The sequence below is a fragment of the Hyperoodon ampullatus genome (assembly GCF_949752795.1).
Source record: "Hyperoodon ampullatus genome assembly, chromosome: 2".
NCBI lineage: Eukaryota > Metazoa > Chordata > Mammalia > Artiodactyla > Ziphiidae > Hyperoodon > Hyperoodon ampullatus.
Genome location: NC_136915.1, coordinates 172,746,077 through 172,766,252, shown reverse-complemented (window position 1 = coordinate 172,766,252; position 20,176 = coordinate 172,746,077). Strand labels below are relative to the sequence as shown.

The 20,176-nt window shown below is 42.8% G+C and overlaps 1 protein-coding gene across 2 annotated transcripts in view; it reads left to right on the top strand.

Moving 5' to 3' along the window:
* MPZL1 (myelin protein zero like 1) overlaps positions 1 to 20,176 on the top strand; it is a gene marked incomplete at its 5' end in the record, with an annotated part of 59,452 nt that overhangs the window by 23,292 nt on the left and 15,984 nt on the right. For both annotated transcript variants that reach the window (XM_079697525.1, XM_079697526.1), the window contains one exon: positions 17,343 to 17,509. In XM_079697525.1, the coding sequence (XP_079553651.1) occupies positions 17,343 to 17,509 (167 nt within the window). The remainder of the gene's footprint in view (positions 1 to 17,342; positions 17,510 to 20,176) is intronic.

Genomic DNA, 20,176 nt, shown 5'->3' with positions numbered 1-20,176 from the left:
TTGAGCACCTTTTCATTTGCTTATTGGCCATTTGTATATCTTCTTTTGAAGAAATATCTATTCAAGCCCTTTGCTCATCTTTTAATTAGTTTGTCTTTTGATTGTTGAATTATAAGGATTACTTGTATATTTTGGATACAAGTCCCTTAATAGATGATTTGTGAATATTTTCTCCCATTCTATGGGTTGACTTTCTTGGTGGTATCCTTTGAGGCACAAAGGTTTTTAAATTTTGATCAAGTCCAATTTACCTATTGTTTCTTTTGTTGCTCATGCTTTTGATATTATACCTAAAAACTATGTTGTCTTCTAAGAATTTTATAGTTTTAGCTCTTACATAATGTCAGTGTACATTTTGAGTTAATTTTTGTATATGGTGTGTCTACCTTTTGCTTTTTTCATTTAATGATATGTCTTGGAGATCATTTCATATCAGCACTAAAGAACTTCCTCGGGCCTCCCTGGTGGCGCAGTGGTTGAGAGTCCGCCTGCCGATGCAGGGGATACGGGTTCGTGCCCCGGTCTGGGAGGATCCCATATGCCGCGGAGCGGCTGGGCCCGTGAGCCATGGCTGCTGAGCCTGCGCATCCGGAGCCTGTGCTCCGCAACGGGAGAGGCCACAACAGTGAGAGGCCCGCATACCACAAAAAAAAAAAAAAAAAAAAAAAAAAAAAAAAAAAAAAAAGAACTTCCTCATTCTTTCTTAGGATACCAGGGTTTTCCACTGTACAGATATATCAAATTTACTTAAGCAGTCCCCCCATTGATGGAAATTTACACAAACATTTGGGTTTGGAAATTATTTCAAAATGTACTGTGGCTTGGAACGTTATTTCCTACCAGCCTCTTCCAAATGGCAGTTTCAACCATTTAACAGACTTGTTGTTCTAAGCAATTCTTGCCATCCAGAAGCCTTTGAGTAAATGCCAGTCCTCTGGGGAGAATGACCCCAAGGAATTATTTCAAGAGCTTTCCCTCCATTAGATGTTTACAGTAAGTCAGGAGGCAGAAGATTCTTTCAGTTATCTGAAAATATCTGTAAAAATACTTTTGGAGGAACAAGGTGCTCTAAAATTGTGTTGTACATTTTAAACTATAGTCAGTTACAGATGACTTAGGAGCGTGTGTCCTCCTCTTACTGTTTTGTGGCATTGTTGTCTCTCGTGTATGTGAATGTAAGTGGGTAAAAATCTAAACTTTGGGCGATTCTGCCAGCCACTCAGTAAGCGATAGAGTATCCAGAGATTTTGAAACATGTGGGGTTTTTTTTTAAATAAAGAAGAAGGTTAGGGGAAAATCTTGAAATACACCAACACTTTGATAATCTGCAGAGACTTATCTGGCCACTGGAAAGTAAGCAAAGAAAAGGCCAAGGGACAGCTAAGGTTAATATGGCAAAGTCCGTTCCTTCTAGGTCCTGAGTGTTACTTGTAACACAGTTCTTTTTTTTCATTAAAAATTTTTTTTTATTGAAGTATAGTTGATTTACAGCATTGTGCCAATCTCTGCTGTACAGCAAAGTGACTCGTTTTACACGTACATACTTTTTATTTTTTTAAATATTTACTTACTTGGCTGCGTCAGATCTTTCGTTGCGGCACGTGGGCTCTTTGTTGCGGCGGTGTGTGGGCTTCTCTTTGTGGTGCACGAGCTCAAGAGCACGCAGGCTTAGTTGCCCTGCAGCCTGTGGGATCTTAGTTCCCCCACCAGGGATCAAACCTGCATCCCCTGCATTGGCAGACAGATTCTTAACCACTGGACCACCAGGGAAGTCCCTACATTCTTCTTGAATATTCTTTTCCATTATGGTTTATGTTTATCCCAGGAGATTGGACATAGTTCCCTGTGCTATGCAGTAGGACCTTGTTGTTTATCCGTTCCAAATATAATAGTTTGCATCTGCCAACCCCAAATTCCCAGTCCATCCTTCCCTCCTCCCGCCTCCCCTGTGGCAGCCACAAGTCTGATCTCAGTGTAACACGGTTTTTTATTAAGAGACTGTTTCCTCTTATTTATACACTGATCAAATTAGCATGATGTCACAAAAAGAACTTGGGAATTGTTCCAATCCTTTTTCTGTTCTTGATGATAATGGATACCTTCAATAAGTTACTTACCCTTTCTGGATTAGAGTCTTTTCATCTGTAAAATAAACATGAACTAGATGAGTTTCCAAGCCCATAATAGATTAGAGCAATTAATTAGGAGGTGGAATAGAGGATGCTGAAGGCAAACTGCCATCAGCAATGCTGACAACTGATTACCTGAAGACAGCTAGGTAGGGCCAAATAGCCCTACATATCTGAGTGGCCCCAGAGGGTATCACTAAATTATATTATGTTCTTGATGTCCACACAAGTCCTGAGTTACCAAAGAGTTAGCCAAAAATTCAACAAAATAGTATATTATTTCTTTTCCATTTTTATTTTGATATAATTTTAGACTTACAGAAAAGTGGCAAAAGAATGCAAAGAATACCATCTACCCTTCAACCAGATTTCTCAAATGTTAACATTTTATTACATTTTCTTAATCCTCACGTGTGTATCTCTCAACTATGTGAAAGCAGCAGAAATGCTGGTCCTTTCTCCTTAAATACTGTGTGTGTGTGTGTGTGTGTGTGTGTGTGTGTGCGCGTGCGTGCGCGCGCACCTGTCTTTATCCTTAAATACTTTAATGTGTATTTCTTAAAGACTAAGGACAAGGGAACTCCCTGGTGGTCCAGTGGTTAGGACTCGGCACTTTCACTGCTGTGGGCCAGGGTTCAATTCCTGGTCGGGGAACTAAGATCCCACAAGCTATGCCTTGCGGCCAAAAGAAAGAAAGACAGACTAAGGGCATCATCTTATATAACCACAGTGTAATTATCTGACTTTATTCGGGTGTTGCCAGTTGCCCCAATAATGTCCACCCTAGCAGAAGAAAATCCAGAATGGTGTGTTTCATCCAGTTGTCATGTCTCTTTAGTCACCTTTAGTCTGCAGCACTTCCTGAGTCTTTTTTCCCTTAATTTTTTTTTTCTTTGCGGTTATGCGGGCCTCTCACTGTTGTGGCCTCTCCCATTGCGGAGCACAGGCTCGGGACGCGCAGGCTCAGCGGCCATAGCTCACGGGCCCAGCCACTCTGCGGCACGTGGGATCTTCCCAGACCCGGGCACGAACCCGTGTCCCCTGCATCGGCAGGCGGACTCTCAACCACTGCGCCACCAGGGAAGCCCTCCCTTAATTTAAATTAGCATTCTTGAAGAGTACAAACCAATTATGTAGTAGAATATCCCTCCATCAGGTTTGTCTCATGATTCAGGTTATGCACATTTGGCAGGAGTACTGCGGAAGTAATGTTCTGTTCTTCTCAGTACATCATATAAGGAGATGTTCGTTACCGATGGGTTCCATTATTAGTGACATTAACTTTGATCCTCAGTTAAGATGGTGTCTGCCATATCTCTCCACTGTAAAGGAGCTATCTTTTCCCTTTGTAATTAATAACTATCTTGTGGAGGAATGCTTCAAAACTACATAAATATTGTTTCTCTGCAAATCTTCACTCACTGTATTATTGTTTTATGAAGACAGAAGAAAAATAATACATTTTAGCAAGATTTTCATCAAAATGGTTGTGGTGGTAAAAAAATAACTTCAAGGAACTTGTGGCAACCATATGACAAATATGATCATGTAGAATTCCTTATTACTAATTATTTAAAAGAAATTAGATATATGCAGTAGTTAGTTTTTAAAAAGATCCCTCATATATCTAAAGTCAATTTGTAGGTTTATAAATGTAAAAATAATTTGGTTTCTTAGTAGTATTATTGCTTTTGAAAAATTTAGGGATGAGTTATTCCCCAAAGTTTTTCTCCTTTGTCCAGTATTAGGGGCAGAATGAACCAAACAAAAATTGTTTGAGGAAATAAATCTTCTAAATGCCTCTCCTTTCCCTCCTTTTTCTGTGTTTCTTCACATCTCTGCCAAGAAGCCCACTTTTACCTTATTGCCCAGCTTAAAAACATTCAGTGGTGCCCATTTCCCCACAGGATCAAGTTCCAACTTCTCAGCCTACCTTTTCAACTTTAAAGTTTTCTTCTACGCCAGCCAAAGTAATCTACACAATCCATTTGGAAACAGCATCTCATGTTTTTGTCTCTGCAAAATGCTCTTCCTATCTTGATTCTTCTCAGCATTCCAGATAAAATTCAAGTGTATTTCCCCTAAAACACTCCCTGACCTCTTCATTTTTCAAACTTCAACATTAATTAACTACATGTAGTCTATTTGCTACTTCACAGAGTTGCTTTAGTAGGAACTTTTTTAGGGACAATAAGGTGGTGTAAACAAGAAATAAAATACAGACTGGGTAGCCTGTAAGCCTCGTTTGGAAGGCTGTTCTCCCGTGTCCTCCCTTGTGCCCAGACCCTGCACACAGTAGGCACTCAGTGTTTGCTGTATACATTCTTGCATGTGTGTGTGTGTGTGTGTGTGTATGTTCACACATAGTATCTAAGGAGACTGCATCCCCCATAGAATGTAGCACTTATTTGCTATTCAATAAATGAATAATTTGGACTTCCCTGGCGGTCCAGTGGTTAAGACTCCACGCTTCCAATGCAGGGGGCGCGGGTTCAATCCCTGGTTGGGGAACTAAGATCCCACATGCCGTGCAGCGTGGCCAAAAAAAAAAAAAAAAAAAAAGAGTTATTTAATTGATATTATTGTCTTTTTTTGTTTTATTCTAACAAAGCCTGCACCTCAACAGGAAAGGGGGCACACATTTCCATTCTTGTCTCATATTTTACTTCTGTCCAGAGGTGAGCATTTACACTTTGAACTCTTTCGGGCATTGATAAGTTGGTGCTGATTAATCTGGACTCTTTTGCCAGAGTTTTCTAAGAGCCAGAGAGAGTTTGACTGAGTAGGATTACTTCCATTTAAGGGCAACTTGGTTTCTTTATTTTTTTTTTTAAAGGTGCTTATACATTTCATTAACCAAAGCTTCACGTTATAGGAATCCTAAAAATACAGCTGTTTTCGGTCTGTTTACTCCTTAAACGCTCCTTGAGAACTTTGTGGTCACCAGGAATGTTTTATGTGTTCAGCGCGCACAGGCCAAATAAGATGAGGTTCCGTCCCCCAGAGTCTCGAGTGATAGTGGAGTTCAAGACAATTGCAGGTCTAAATACCAAAAAGCTTTGGCTTCTCACTTGAAGGTGTAGCTTCAGTAGACTGCAGCCTACTGGAGAGGCTTACGAGAAACATTGAGTAGTGGGGTGCAAGAGGTGGTCAGATCAGGGAGGGTTTTCCTGAAGTCCTGTTTAGGTGGAGTCGAGATTCTGTAGGATTTCAGAGGTGGCCTCATTCCAAACTGTGCCCAGAGGTATGCCAACTGCGTGGCATGTTGAAGGAAGCCAGGGCAAGCTGATACCAGCTTACCACCAGCAGTAGCCCTCGCCAAATGTAAAGCAGGAAAGGGGGGATGTTACTTTGAAAAGCTTGGAAGCAATAAGGGAGCTTTTAAACTGGGTTTTAAATAAGAAATTAGAAATTTGCATTTAATTAAGAACCTGTCCAAAGAATTACCAGGTAGAAGATCAGCTCTGACAGTACCTATGGACTTAAAAAGCTTGTAGTATTTCCTCCCTCATTTACTTTACTTCCCCCTGTGTGGTTAAAATGTGGTTAGTCTGTTTGTCCAATTTCAGGTTGCTATGGCAGCAAACTGGTTTTACACACTTACAGTAAACCTGAACTTCCCCAAAACCAAGTGGAGAAGTGGTTTTCAAGCTCTCTTCAATAGACTTCTAGGGGATTTCAGGAACAGTGCTTTAGAATTTCCAAATGTTTGATGTACATTTTGTTTGTTTCTAAAGTATATATATATTTTTAAATAAATTTATTTTTATTTATTTATTTATGGCTGTGTTGGGTTTTCGTTGCTGCGTGCGGGCTTTCTCTAGTTGAGACGTGCGGGGGCTACTCTTCGTTGCGGTGCGCAGGCTTCTCTTGTTCCGGAGCACGGGCTCTAGGAGCACAGGCTTCAGTAGTTGTGGCACATGGGCTCTAGAGTGCAGGCTCAGTAGTTGTGGTGCACGGGCTTAGTTGCTCCGCGGCATGTGGGATCTTCCCAGACCAGGGCTCTGAACCCGTGTCCCCTGCATTGGCAGACGGATTCTTAACCACTGAGCCACCAGGGAAGTCCTCTAAAGTATATTTTTAACCATTAAAATAATAATAAGGAACAATGTGCCAGACATGAGTTATATTCATGATTTGGGGACTTTGGAAAACACCACCATGTTAACTCTGGCAGCCAATGCATTCTTCAGAATAAAGCACGTTTTTGTAATTTCTATGTATACATTTAAACTTGTAAGTGTGTGTTTGATTAAGAGGGTAGTAGACCATCACCCCAGTCTCTTGAAAAATTCAGGTCCACTGAATTTTTTGTGCACTAACTTATATTTTACAAGTCAACATACCTACATCTACATCCAATCAAATGCCAGGCAAGGCTTGGCTCATCTGCGTCAGGCATGGTCCTTTTTATTATAGTATCATAAGTAGAGTTCAGCATCTCATTGGTGTGCTGGATAGTGGTTACAAGTGTAGAATCACCTGAGGGCCTTTTAAAAATCCTGATGCCTAGGCCACACCCCATACTAATTAAATCAGAATCCCTAGGAATAGGGGCAGGACCTAGGCATCAGTATTTTCTAGGCATCAGTATCTTCTTTTAATATATTTATTTATTGGTTTTTATTTTTGGCTGTGTTGGGTCTTTGTTGCTGCGCATGGGCTTTCCCTAGTTGCAGTGAGCGGGGGATACTCTTCGTTGCGGTGGCTTCTCTTGTGGAGCACGCTCTAGGCACGCGGGCTTCAGTAGTTATGGCATGCGGGCTCAGTAGTTGTGGCACACAGGCTTTGTTGCTCTGCGGCATATGGGATCTTCCTGCACCAGGGCTCGAACCTGTGTGCCCTGCATTGGCAGACGGATTCTTAACCACTGCCTCACCAGGGAAGCCCAGTATTTTTTTTTTTTTTAGTTTTAGGTTTTTTTTGGCCACATTGGGCCTTCGTTGTGGTGCGCAGGCTTCTCATTGAGGTGGTTTCTCTTGTTGTGGAGCATGGGCTCTAGGCACCTGGGCTTCAGTAGTTGTGGTGCACGGGCTCAGTAGTTGCGGCCCATGGGCTCTAAAACACAGGCTCAGTAGTTGTGGCGCATAGGCTAAGTAGCTCCGCGGCATGTGGGATCTTCCTGGACCAGGGCTCGAACCTGTGTCCCCTGCATTGGCAGGTGGATTCTTAACCACTGCGCCACCAGGGAAGTCCAGTATTTTTTTTAGATAAACTTTATTTTTCACAGAAAGATTCAGAGGTCATATAGCCATACACCCATATTCCTTCTGCTCCCCACACATGCATAGCCTCCCTCATTACCAACATCCCCTACCAGAGTGGTACATTTATTACAGTGGGTAAATCTACATTGACACCTCATAATCACCCGAAGTCCATTGTTTACATTCTTGGTATTGTACACTCTTGGTATTGTACATTTTGTGGGTTTGGACAAATGTGTAATGACATATACCCATCAGTACACAGTATCATACAGAGTAGTTTCAGTAGCCATAACTAATTTTCAAAGCTCTCTAGGTGATTCCAAACTATAACCGAGGTTGAGAACCATTGTGCTGTATTCTACTTCTGGGACTTTATTATTGTAAGTTTTGAGTACTTCTTGTCTGACTTGTATATGAAAACTACCTCTATCTCCATTATATATTGGGTTCCCCATAAGATTTTGTTTGAATAAAGGACTTTGTTAAAGGTTGGTAATCAGCATAGTGAAAAGAGCTAGGCTTTGGAGTCTGAGGGTCCTAGATTCAACGTCTGGCTCCACAGCTGCTGAATAAGTCACTTGGGCAAGTTCCTTAATCTCTCTGAGCTTCCGTCCAATAGGTGATAATACCCAACAGTGACGCTGAAAAATAATAATTGTGCCATAGTTTAATAATGTGTAACCCATGGTAAGCATTTAATAAGTGATGGTTTGTCCATTGCTTCTTTACCTTTTGTCCTATTTTGGAGACAAGTACCCTTCTTGCCATCGAACATAGGCACCTACTTTACCATCTTTTGTTTTGATGTTCCTGTAATATTTTGTATTAGCCTCTTCTGGTTTGGATTACATTTTTGTTCAAATATCTTCTAACATACTGTAGACTTCCTGATAAAATTAATTTGAGAGCTCGGAAATACAGATTAACAGTACCGTGGTCTTTTGCTTGAGTAGAAATTTTGATGTGCCATTTCAGCCCCTGGGAAGCATAAGGCACATGAGAGTGTTATTCTGTTATCCATGGGTACGCCCCCAGAGCTTTCAACATGTTCTTTATGCTGAACATTTTAGTCCACTCTCATCTGTCAGAAGTAAAATGATCTGATTTCTTCCCAAAAGTGTCTTCTTTTCATCTCCTTGCTAAGAACTGAGAAATGTTTGGACAGTTTTGGACAAACATTTGGACACAGATGATACAATTCAGGTTGACTACAACTGTGGCGTTTGTGTTGACTGCTTGATTGGAGACTTTGGTCTTTAGTGGAAACTGTGCCCTGTCTCTGCACCAGCCCGGGTGCATCGCAGGGGCCAGGCACTGCACTGTAGTTGTTTGTTCATTTGTCTCCACGAGACTGTCAGTCCATTAAGGGCAGAAGCTGAGTCCCAGCATGGTTTGAATGGATAATGGTTGATTGAAAGAAGGAAAGCCGTAGCAGAAAAGAAAGATGAACAGTACATACACAGAGGAGGGTAAACAAGAAATACCAGGGCTTTAGGGAGTCAAGTGATCAGTTCAATGACTAGCCTGATTCAGGACCTTTTGAATATCTCTCATTTGAGAAACAGAAAGGTCTTTGCTGGTACAAAAAGGTTAAGGATAAAGATGTGGCCAGCTGGCCATTGATCCTGAGTAGAAGGAATCAGCTCTGAGAGGAATTTGGTAATCCTGTGTGTTAGTAAAAGTACATAACTTTTTTTTTTAATTGAACATTTCAAAAGATGACTTGCCTTTGGGATTTTCTCATCAAAATAGGAAGGTGGGGCTTCCCTGGTGGCACAGTGGTTGAGAGTCCGCCTGCCGATGCAGGGGACACGGGTTCGTGCCCCGGTCCGGGAAGATCCCAATGCCACGGAGCGGCTGGGCCCGTGAGCCATGGCCACTGAGCCTGCGCGTCCGGAGCCTGTGCTCCGCAACGGGAGAGGCCACAACAGTGAGAGGCCCGCGTACCACAAAAAAAAAAAAAAAAAAAACAGGAAGGAAGGTGACTCTTGGAGGAAACCTATCTAAACTTCCTCTAAGATGATGTCAGCATTCAAACTTGATCCTGAGTAATCTCTGAAATTCCTTTTGTGTTGGGCATTATGCTGAAGCCATTGGTTGTGAAGCAAGTATAATTTTTCCTGGCTGAGCGTAAATGAGTTGTGGTTGGTCTCTTTTATTCTTCTGTCCTTCTTTCATTCATTCATTTTTTTCCAACTTTCAAATGTTTGTCGAGCACACTGACAGGGGCAGGCATTTGCGAGGTAAAGAGGTTGGTTTGGTGAACAGGCTGGACACAGCCACTGGCCCTCCCCTGGTTCCGGGCAGCAGGTTCCTCCTGTAGAGTGTGAAGGGTGCCTTGAAGGGAAAGGCAGGATGTAAAGGGGCACAGGGTGAGGGATGTGGGACAGACACTGGGAGGAAGTCATTTTTAGACTGTGGCCTGAAGCCTGACTTCAGACAAAGCGTACGGAAGAGTGTGTTCCTGACAAATGAAAAGCTTAATTTATTAATATTTATGGCTCGTTGAATAGAGTATATTTTTTTTAGCCTCCCCTTACTTTGTGCCACCCAACTGAAGTAGGTCCAGAAGAGCCCTGATGCATGGCAGAAAGCAGCCCCCTTCAGCTGCAGAGTGGCCTGGTGCTGAGGGGGGCGTGAGGCCTCTGATTAGACACCGGCGTTTTTTCCACCGACACGCGTCGTCCATTGGCTTCCCTTTATTCAGCCTGTTTATAGGAGTCACAGCTGTGCTGGGAGGGAATCATGTGCTGGATGCTTTCACTGGAGCATTCAGGAATTAAAGAAGTAAATCTCTTAACACCTACTGATGTCTTCCTTTCTCTCTTTAAAAAAAATCAGTTTTTATTATGAAAAATAAAATATATACAAAAGAAAGAGAGTGGGCGAGTGTGTGCGCACACATGTTGATACACTTTGCAGAGTACACATTAAAAAACAAGCTCCCATGCCCTCACTACCTAGCCTAGGAAATTAAACACGACCAACAGTGTGTGCTGCACATATCCTGCTCCATAAGCCCCGTTCCAATCAGAACCACTAGTCTGAATTTTGTGTTCAGTGTTCTCTTTTGTCCCTCTCTTTTACTATGTTTTAAAAGGTCATATTTACGCTTGCACTAGGAGATATTACAATATCAGATTATCACTGTGTACCAACAGCAAACAAGAAATAGCCTGGAAAGCTGTTTGAATAAATTGCTTGACTGTACTCTTTTAAAGAGGAGAATATACTGGTAACATCAAAGTACTTAAAAAAAAAAAAAATCAAAACAAAAGCCTTTCAATTTCAAGGAAAACCTTAACAGGGTTTGTTAAAAGGGTAAGGTTTTTACAAACCAGGGTGTATTACACATGGACCCAGCAGTAACACGGCAAGGAACTGCTTTAGCAATAACATTGAAAACACTGTTATTTTAAACTAGGCCATGAAGTGTTTGTTCATTCGTAATAATGCCACTCCAGTATATTTTAAATGATTTTGTGGTATCAGAGTTTCAATTTACTGGCGTAAAGGTCACCCTGACATGTACTAACATGAGACATGGTTGACATTGAGAGGCATGATTGACATTGTATTACTTCAATAATTCAGAATATTGAAATAGATCATGTCAGGAAATAGCCCTTTGGGCAAACCATTCTTGAATTTGCTTTTTTTGTGCTTGTGATGGATGTTTGTTTTCTGTATTTTCACCCTACCCCCCTCTTTTTCCCCTAAACTGTTTAGGTTTCCATCCAAAATGGAAGAATATCAAGTTTGGGGTATCATATTTGACTACTGTAGAAATGACCCTTAGTGAGTTGATTGCACAAACTTTTTGGTTACTTGTCAAATGATTTTGCAGGCTTTTTCATTGGAATTGATCTCCTACTTTGAGGGTCATTATCACTCCACTGCTAAATGATACTTTTGGGCAACAAAAGTGGTGCATGTTAGAAATTTGTTTCCCAGAGCACATCAGAAAAAGAGTTGCTTTTGTTTATATGTTTTCTTGCCCTTTGAACTGTAGTGTAACTTAGCAAGATTCCTTCCCCAGGAAGAAAGTAAGCTCAGCTCCTGTTACCATTCTGAAGTTTATCTGTAAGTTAATATGTAACTCAGAATCCAAAGTTGGCCGGTTGTAAAAACATGTGTATGTCATTTAATCTTTTTATTTCATTTCTGTGTTTTTATTCCTGAGGCAGTTGGTTTTTCCAAGATTCAACAGGAGACATTTTCCTCCCTATCAATGAGTTTTTTTTTTTGTTTTTTTTTTCCACGGTACGCGGGCCTCTCACTGTTGTGGCCTCTCCCGTTGCGGAGCACAGGCTCCGGACGCGCAGGCTCAGCGGCCATGGCTCACGGGCCCAGCCACTCCGCGGCATGTGGGATCTTCCCAGACCGGGGCACGAACCCGTGTCCCCTGCATCGGCAGGCGGACTCTCAACCACTGCGCCACCAGGGAAACCCCATCAATGAGTTTTTAAACTGAAGTTTTAATACTTTTCACAGTGGTTTTTGCCACTATACCATAATTGTAAATCTGAGGCTTAAAAAAAAAAACTATGTAATATCTTATTCAGACTGGGAGTCCAGTCTGCAGTGACATGGGATGACATGGATTAGAACAATAGTTTCTCTACATCTCAGTGCTCTTTATATTTGTGTTCTTTAGCCATTTTAACTAGCCCCTTAAAACTCCCTTTTATGACTCTGAAGACAAGCCATCTGAATTTCACAATAATTTTACTATGTACTTCCATAATACCCCTAGTCACTTAAAAAAAAAAAGAAAAGGCTGACAAAGCAAACCATTCCCAATTGTTTAAGAAACCAGTGAATTCATCCCTGGCTTGGGCTGCATGGCATGTAGTCTGAGGGGGAGGTCTATGCTTTCCTTCTCTGTCCCCACATAGGAGAAACTTTGCTGGCGTTCATGCTCATCGCAGTTGATCAGAAACTGCTGTAAGCACTTAGGGCTTCTACGATGTGCGTGGTAACCGCATGCAGTTTTAAGCACAGGTCTCTGCTGAAACTTCTCCCTGAGATCAGCTGTGCAAAGCACCTGACTCCCAGCAGTTCTCTTGGTTGAATGCCCTTCTCTCAGCTCTCATGTCATCATGACGTCCTGTCTCCTTGTCCATAGCACTCTCTGTCCTGGGGGCTCTCATCACAGGCAGAGGAGCAACAGGGTGACAGGGTGGCTGCTCAGCATGTTTAGGGAGGAAGCGTAGGAGATGAAGTCTGAGAGGTGGCCAGGGGCTAGCTTACGTCAGGCTCTGTGGGTCACCGTGAGGACCCAGACCTGATCCTGGCTGATGTAGGGAACTTGGAGGGTTTTGAGCAGAGGAGTGATAAGATCTGACTTGCATTTTACCAAGATCTCTCTGGCCTCTCCGTGGATTGGCTGCAGTTAAGTGGATGAGGTGGAAGAGAGAACCAGCTTAGGAAGTCACGGAAATCACCTGAGTGAAAGATGATGATGGCCTGAACCAAGATGGTAGCACTGAAAGAGCATGGAGAGATCAACTTCTGTATATGTTTTTTGCAGAGACACATGTTTTGTGACGGCTTAGAGGTAAGTTGTGAGAAAGAGAGTTGTCCAGAGCTTTGACCTCAGCCACTGGAAGTCTGGAGTTGTCCTTTACTGAAATGGAGAAGCCCATGGAAGGGCAGGTTTGGAGGTGGGAATCAGGAGTTCAGTCTTGACATTGTTAAATTTAAGATGCCAGTTAGATCCAAGTGACATTGCTGGATAAACGTTTGAATACGTATGCACACGTGTGTGTGTGTACAGGGGTCATTGGCATTTAGGAGGTATTTAAAGCCCTGAACTAGATGAGGTTACCAACTTCCCTGGCGGTCCAGTGGTTAGGACTCTGGTTTCTCACTGCAGGGGGTGCAGGTTCCATCCCTGGTTGGGGAACTAAGATCCTTCGTGCCGCATGGTACAGCCAAAATAGATAGATATATAGATGAGGTCACCAAGAGAATGACTGGATAAGAGGTCAGAGGGATGATCTGGGACTGTCCAGCATGTAGAGGTCAGGGGGACTAGAAAAGGAGCAGGTAATGAGATGAGGAGAGAATCAAAAGGGGGTGATGTTTCAGAGGCCAAACTGGAGAAAAAGGAGGGAGTGGTCAATTGTATCAAATGCAGGCAGATCAATAAGATGAGATTTGAGAATTAACTGTTGGTTTAGCCACATGGAGGTCGTTGGATTCCTTAACAAGAACAGTTTTAGTGGAGTACTGGGGATGAAAGCCTGAACTGGGTTTCTTCAGGAGATAGTGGGAGGAGGGAGACTGTGCACAGTGACTGCAGACAATTCTTTCAAGATGTACAAGTTAGAGGAGGGCAAAGGGATCTTAGCTGTGGGGCAATGCAGGGTCAAGATTTCTTCCCCCTAAAGTTGGGATATAAATGTATATCATTCTATGGCTGATGGCAGTAACTCAGTAGAGAATGAAATATTCAGGAGAAAAAGGGAGACTTGCTGGATCAGTGTCCCTGGGTGCATGAGAGCAGATGAGATCCAGTGCACAGTGGAGGGTAGTGCAGACACTTCCCACATAGGAAGACAGGGTACAGATGCAGAAGGTGAGGGTAAGATGTGGTTGGGGACACAGAGAAGTTCTCTTGTGATTGCTTCTGTTTTCTTAGGGAAACAGGAAGCACAGTCATCAGCTGAGCGAGAGAAGCAGGGGGAGGTCCACAGTTGAGGTTAGAGAGGAAAGTGTAAAATAGTCATTTAGGAGAGTGGGGCCTAGGTGGAGTCGGGAAATGTGGGAGGATTGCTGGGCACCGTTAAGAGCCCTCTTTGGGGCTTCCCTGGTGGCGCAGTGGTTAAGAGTCCGCCTGCCGATGCAGGGGACACGGGTTCGTGCCCCAGTTCGGGAAGATCCCACATGCCACGGAGCGGCTGGGCCCGTGAGCCATGGCCGCTGAGCCTGCGCGTCCGGAGCCTGTGCTCCGCAGCGGGGAGAGACCGCAACAGTGAGAGGCCCGCGTACCGCAAAAAAAAAAAAAAAAGAGTCCTCTTTGAAGTTAGCGGTTATGAATTTAAGATGAAACTAGTCAGTGGGATTGTGTGCTTTTCTCCAGCTATGGTCAGCCACCCTGGTAGAGATGCAGAATGGATAGAGAAGTGGACTTAACCAGAGTTGAGGTCTGGCCGGGCGAATGCGCTGACGGGAGAGAGAGGCAGGGGAGCGGACGGTGCAGCCAGGGGAGGAGTCTCGTGCTGCACCGTGGATCTAAATCCGAGCGGGACAAGTGGAGACATGCTGGGGATGAGACAGTAAAAGGATTGGAGGACTGAGGGATTCTGGGTTCTAATGTGGCTGAAGGATTGATAAAATCAGGGTATTGGAGGAAATGTTCTGGAAAGTCAGAAGTGGTCAATCAGAGGGTAGAGAGCCTGAAAATTAAGATTGTGGAGGGGGAACAGGTATTAATGACAGGGTCTCGGGCAGCGGTTCTCCACCAGGAGCAATTTGCCCCTGAGGAGGGGACATTTGCAATTGTCTAAGGACACTTTTGGTTGTCACAGCTGGAATGAGAAAAGCTGCTACGGACACCTAGTAGAGGTCAGGGATGCTGCTAAACATCCTATAACACACAGGCAAGCCCCACAGCAAAGACTAATCTGGCGGATTGTCAAGAGTGCCACGGTTGAGAAGCCCTGGGCTAGGGTATGATTATGGGAATTAGCAGCTGGGATAGGCCTGAGGCTAAGATCATTGGAGAAGATAAGATAAACAAAGAGATCAGGGTTTTGGAAGGTTCTTCCTATGACTAATGCAAGCTCCAAGAATTATGACAAGAGTGGGAGAAAAAGCCAGGGATAAGAGGAAGTTAACTAGCTATGTATGGAGTTATTTTTCTGCAGCTGGCTGATTGGCTGGAGTTGGAATTCATTTTCCTGGCTCTAAGAGCTGCATGTCCAAATTAGCCAAAGAGTGATGGTATGTTGTTGTTTTTAAAAGCCACTTGTTTATTAACCAGCTTTGGCATAATTAAATTGTCTGTCTTAAATAGATTGTCTAAAAGCCCATTTAAGCGTTTGGTTGGTCTTTTTGGTCAAAATTCCATGTCTGTAAACTTGGGCACTTGGCCTAGTTGCATCATTAAATAACATCTCAGGGTAACAGTTCTTGCAGCCAGGCCTTGTGGCAGGGATCTGGTTTGAGAAAATCCCTGAGAAACTTTATTTGTTGACTTTAAAGACTGTGGCTTTCCATGCAGTGCTCATCCCAGCGGAGAAAACTAGTCAAAATCACACAGAGTAAATAAGGGTTACAAACCAGTGCTGCTTCCTGGAATAAACTGGTCAGATTGTCCAGTTTTATGCTTTGTCCTTCATTTTGAACTCAAGTGCCCTGGGGCTGCTTTTCTGCCTACCCACAATAGCAAGGAACTGTCTTTTGTTTGCTTCTTGTTTAAAAGAAGGGCTTGTTTTGAGGTTTGGACCACTAATAATAATCCATTGTTCCCTATAATAATAATCCACCCTCTTTAGCAGAAAAAAATCTGCTTGATGCAGTGTGGCTATCAGTTTATTTAGAAGAATGGCCAAAAGTGCCCATTGTGTCGTGAGGATAAACATTTGGAAGATGGTTGGGAGGAATGGGGGAGTACTCTTGTTCTCCTTAGCCTGGAGTCATGGTTAAGACCTCAGGAAGAAAATATTCTGAATATGACCGCCAGTCCTGGGTGACAATACCCTCCCTTATTCTGCTTGTCTGTTACATTCTAAGAATAATTGGAACACTGCGGATAGGGATTCTCTCCTGACTATTTCTTTAAAAAAACCTTATTTTGAAAGTGGGTGTTTTTAATCTCTTCTATATTAGCTCTAATTGTTTCCACTTTTAGGCCAAATAAGTTTCTTTCTAACCTTCTTTAGTCCATGAAAGGGTCTCTTTTTGCGTAAAGATTATTTTATTCTAGCAGGAATCCTTAATAATTCCTGCAGTTGCCTCTGATTATAGATCTCGAAAAAAGAGCTATTTTTATATGCCAAGTGATAGACATTTTAATTACTACGTCCTGGGCTTAGGCTAACTGAAAAAACTCAGTGAGTAAATGAATATGTGACCCAGTGTGGTCAGTTATTTCTTGAGTACACATGTATCTAGCACACTGAAATCCAGAGGTAGGTAAGGTTTCACTAATGAAAGCAAGATATGTTATGCTTTTTTTTTTTTTCCTTAAATACCTTATAGGAAAAGGGTTAGTTAAATAATAAACATGGCTTTAAAATAAAGTGATATCTTACCTAAAATAGTTTTAATTGCTTTATATATGGAAGATGAGAAAAGATCAACTTGATATAAATTGAAATGTAGCAGGTGAATATGAGAACTATTTAAAGAAGTAAAAATATGGCCTCCACATCATTAAAAACAGACCATCAGAGAAGCATGATGAGATGTCCTTCAGTAGATGAATGGATAAACTGTAGTACATCCGTACAAAGGCCATTATTCAGCAATAAAATGAAATGGGCTTTCATGCCACAAAATGACATGGAGGAAGCTTAAATTAATATTCCTAAGTGAGAGAAGCCAATCTGAAAAGGCTACATTTACTGAATGATTCCAAATATAGAATATTCTCAACGTTAGTGCTACACTAATGTAAGATGTTAATAATAGGGGAAACTGGGGCTTGGGGGAAGCGAGAGGGAATATATGGGAACTCCCTACTTTCTGCAAACCCCAAACTGCTCTGAAAAATAGTCTATTAATTCAAAAGAAAACATAAATATTAGGTATAACTGAACCAGTAAAAATGTCTTCTTATTAGAAAACAAAAATCCCAGACTCTCAGCAGTTTAGCTTGTAGGAAGTACCTGGCTATATAATATTCTGCCAGAAATGTATAGTACACAGTGGTGATGGATTACTCTATACATCTTGTAACGTTCTTGTATCTTTTCTTTGTCCTCTGATAAATATGCACAGTGGTATTCATGCTAAATCCTACTCTTAAGCTTTCCTGTTCCTTTCTCTCCAGTGACTGCTGGTGTATCGGCCCTGGAGGTGTATACTCCAAAAGAAATCTTCGTGGCAAATGGGACACAAGGGAAGCTGACATGCAAGTTCAAGTCTACTAACACGACCGGCACGTTGACCTCAGTCTCCTGGAGCTTCCAGCCAGAGGGGACTGACACCACTGTGTCGGTAGGAATGCTTGTCTGCTCTCCGCGGGTCATACCTCACGGGGTTCTTTACTGCTCTAATGTGATGAATGATCCATCCTTCTGACTGCGCACTTGCAAAATGAGTGAGTTTGTTATCAGAGACTTCAAGGCCCTTCTCTTGCTTCAGACTCTCCAAAAAAATAAGTTCAGCATCTCTTAAATGCAGCTTCTTATCTATATTGATACTGATATTGATACCTCTGTCTACCTATCTATCTATCTGTATACTGGGTTGGAATGTATGCCTGATTTCCAAATGTTTGAGTGGACCTGTGTCCCTCAGGGTTTATAAAAAGGAAGGCCCCTTGGGTGTTGTGTCTGAATAGGAAGGAGAAGTGAGGTAAAGTCAGAGATTACAAATTTATATGACTTCCTCACTGGGTCCAATTGGGTATGGTTCTGGGTAAAACAGTCCCAGAGTGAGAGCAGGAACCCATACAAACATCATGGGGAAGCAGAGTCAGAGGCATTCTTTTGCTTCCCGTAAATATGGCATCAACGTGGAACATGTATCCTATAGATGCAAAATTAAACACACAGATTTACCCAGGAGAGTCCAAAGAATTATTTAAATTTGTGAAGATTTCCCACTGACATCTTTTGCCAGACTAGAAGTGAGGGACATTGTTTTATCTACAGAAAGTAAAGGATCATCAGGAAGACACCCAGATGCTCTTTCCTTCAAAGAGCAGTTTTACTTATGCTCAAAACATTCTTGTCATGTGGGTCAAAGCAGATTTACATACCCCAAGCCTTAATATTAAGAACATGCTGTATTTCTTTTCTTTAATAAATTTATTTATTTATTTGCTTATTTATTATTTATTTATTTATTTTTGGCTGTGTTGGGTCTTTGTTGCTGCGCACGGGCTTTCTCTAGTTGCGGCGAGCGGGGGCTACTCTTCGTTACGGTGCGCGGGTTTCTCATTGCGGTGGCTTCTCTTGTTGTGGAGCATGGGCTCTAGGCACGTGGGCTTCAGTAGTTGTGGCACATGGGCTCAGTAGTTGTGGTTCACCGGCTCTAGGGCACAGGCCCAGTAGTTGTGGCGCATGGGCTTAGTTGCTCCGCGGCATGTGGGATCTTCCCAGACCGGGGCTCGAACCTGTGTCCCCTGCACTGGCAGGTGGACTCTCAACCACTGCACCACCAGCGAAGTCCAAACATGCTGCATTTCTGATTAATGTTTTTAGCTAATCAATTTATACTTACACACCAATCTGATTATAGTTAACTCCAGAATGTTCAGTTACTGATACAGGATCCTTTAACTCCCAAATGTCAGGGCATAGTTAATGAGCAGGATGCTCTTCATTTTTATAGATTTTCAGGAGAAGTACAAGCCCAACATACCAGATAAGGCTTTTCTGGTCCATGGAATATTAGGGTCCACATGTCTAAAACAGAGCTCATCTTTTCTCCCCTCTGTTTCCCTTCTGTGCTAGTTCTTTTTGGGTATTTATGTTCTTCTAGGGACCTGATTTTTTTTTAAATCTTGAGTTTTGGTGGGGGGTGGGTTGTCCTTCCTTCCCCATCCACTACCTCTTCCTTTCTATTCCTCACACCCACCCTGAGAAATAAGAACGTTTGCTGGCTCTTCCTACTTTGTTTCTGGCATCTTGCTTTTTGTCAGCCTTCCTGCTTCTCCGCTCTCCATTAAGTGATAAAAACTGTGTGCCGAGACTTGTGCAGCAACCCCCTTGGTTATTCCTCCACTTCAAATTATCCATCTTTCAAGCCAGTCCTATAGTCTACCAGGTGCCTTGTCTTAAAACAGTTCTTTCACCTCACCACTGCCCTAGTCAGAATCCTCATAGCTTCCCATTGCAAACAGTACTTGTCCGTTCTAGCCCCACTTCTCTTCTCTCATGTGATCTCCTTCAGTCTAGTAAAAAGTGCTTTATGCTTTGTTTTTCCACTTCTGAACTCTTGCCATTTAAGTTGTATCCCATCTTCACACTGTGATCCCTCCATAAGACCTCTTTTGACCTTTTTAGCTCTTCTTAAAAACTCCCTGCCTGGGCTTCCCTGGTGGTGCAGTGGTTGAGAGTCTGCCTGCCGATGCAGGGGACGCCAGTTCGTGCCCCGGTCCGGGAAGATCCCACATGCTGCTCTGCGGTTAGGCCCGTGAGCCATGGCCGCTGAGCCTGCGTGTCCGGAGACTGTGCTCCGCAACGGGAGAGGCCACAGCAGTGAGAGGCCCGCGTACCGGCGGGGGGAAAAAAAAACAAAAAAACCAAAAAACTCCCTGCCCATGTTATCTGGGCCACTCCTGTGAGAGAACGTCCCTTGCTATGGCAGTTTTTCTCTTCTTTATCTTGAATGCAAGCATTCTGAGGGTAGAGATCTATCTTACACCTTTGGCGTCCCTCATGGTTTTAACACTGTGGCTTTTACTTAATAAATGTTGGTTGATAAGGAGATCTAGTCCCTTTTTGTGTGTGTTTTTTTACTGTTTCATTTCTCTCTTTGGTTTGACCAAAGCGCTATTAATCAGTGCGGTTCAGCAAACATATACGGTTCCTGTGGTGTGCAAAGTGTCAAGGAGCACAGAGAGAAATACAGCTTGTTCCCTGCCTTCAGCGGGCACCCAGTCTGATGAGGGAGAGGTTTGCGGAGACCCAAAGGTGGGAAAGAGTGTAGTGTAGG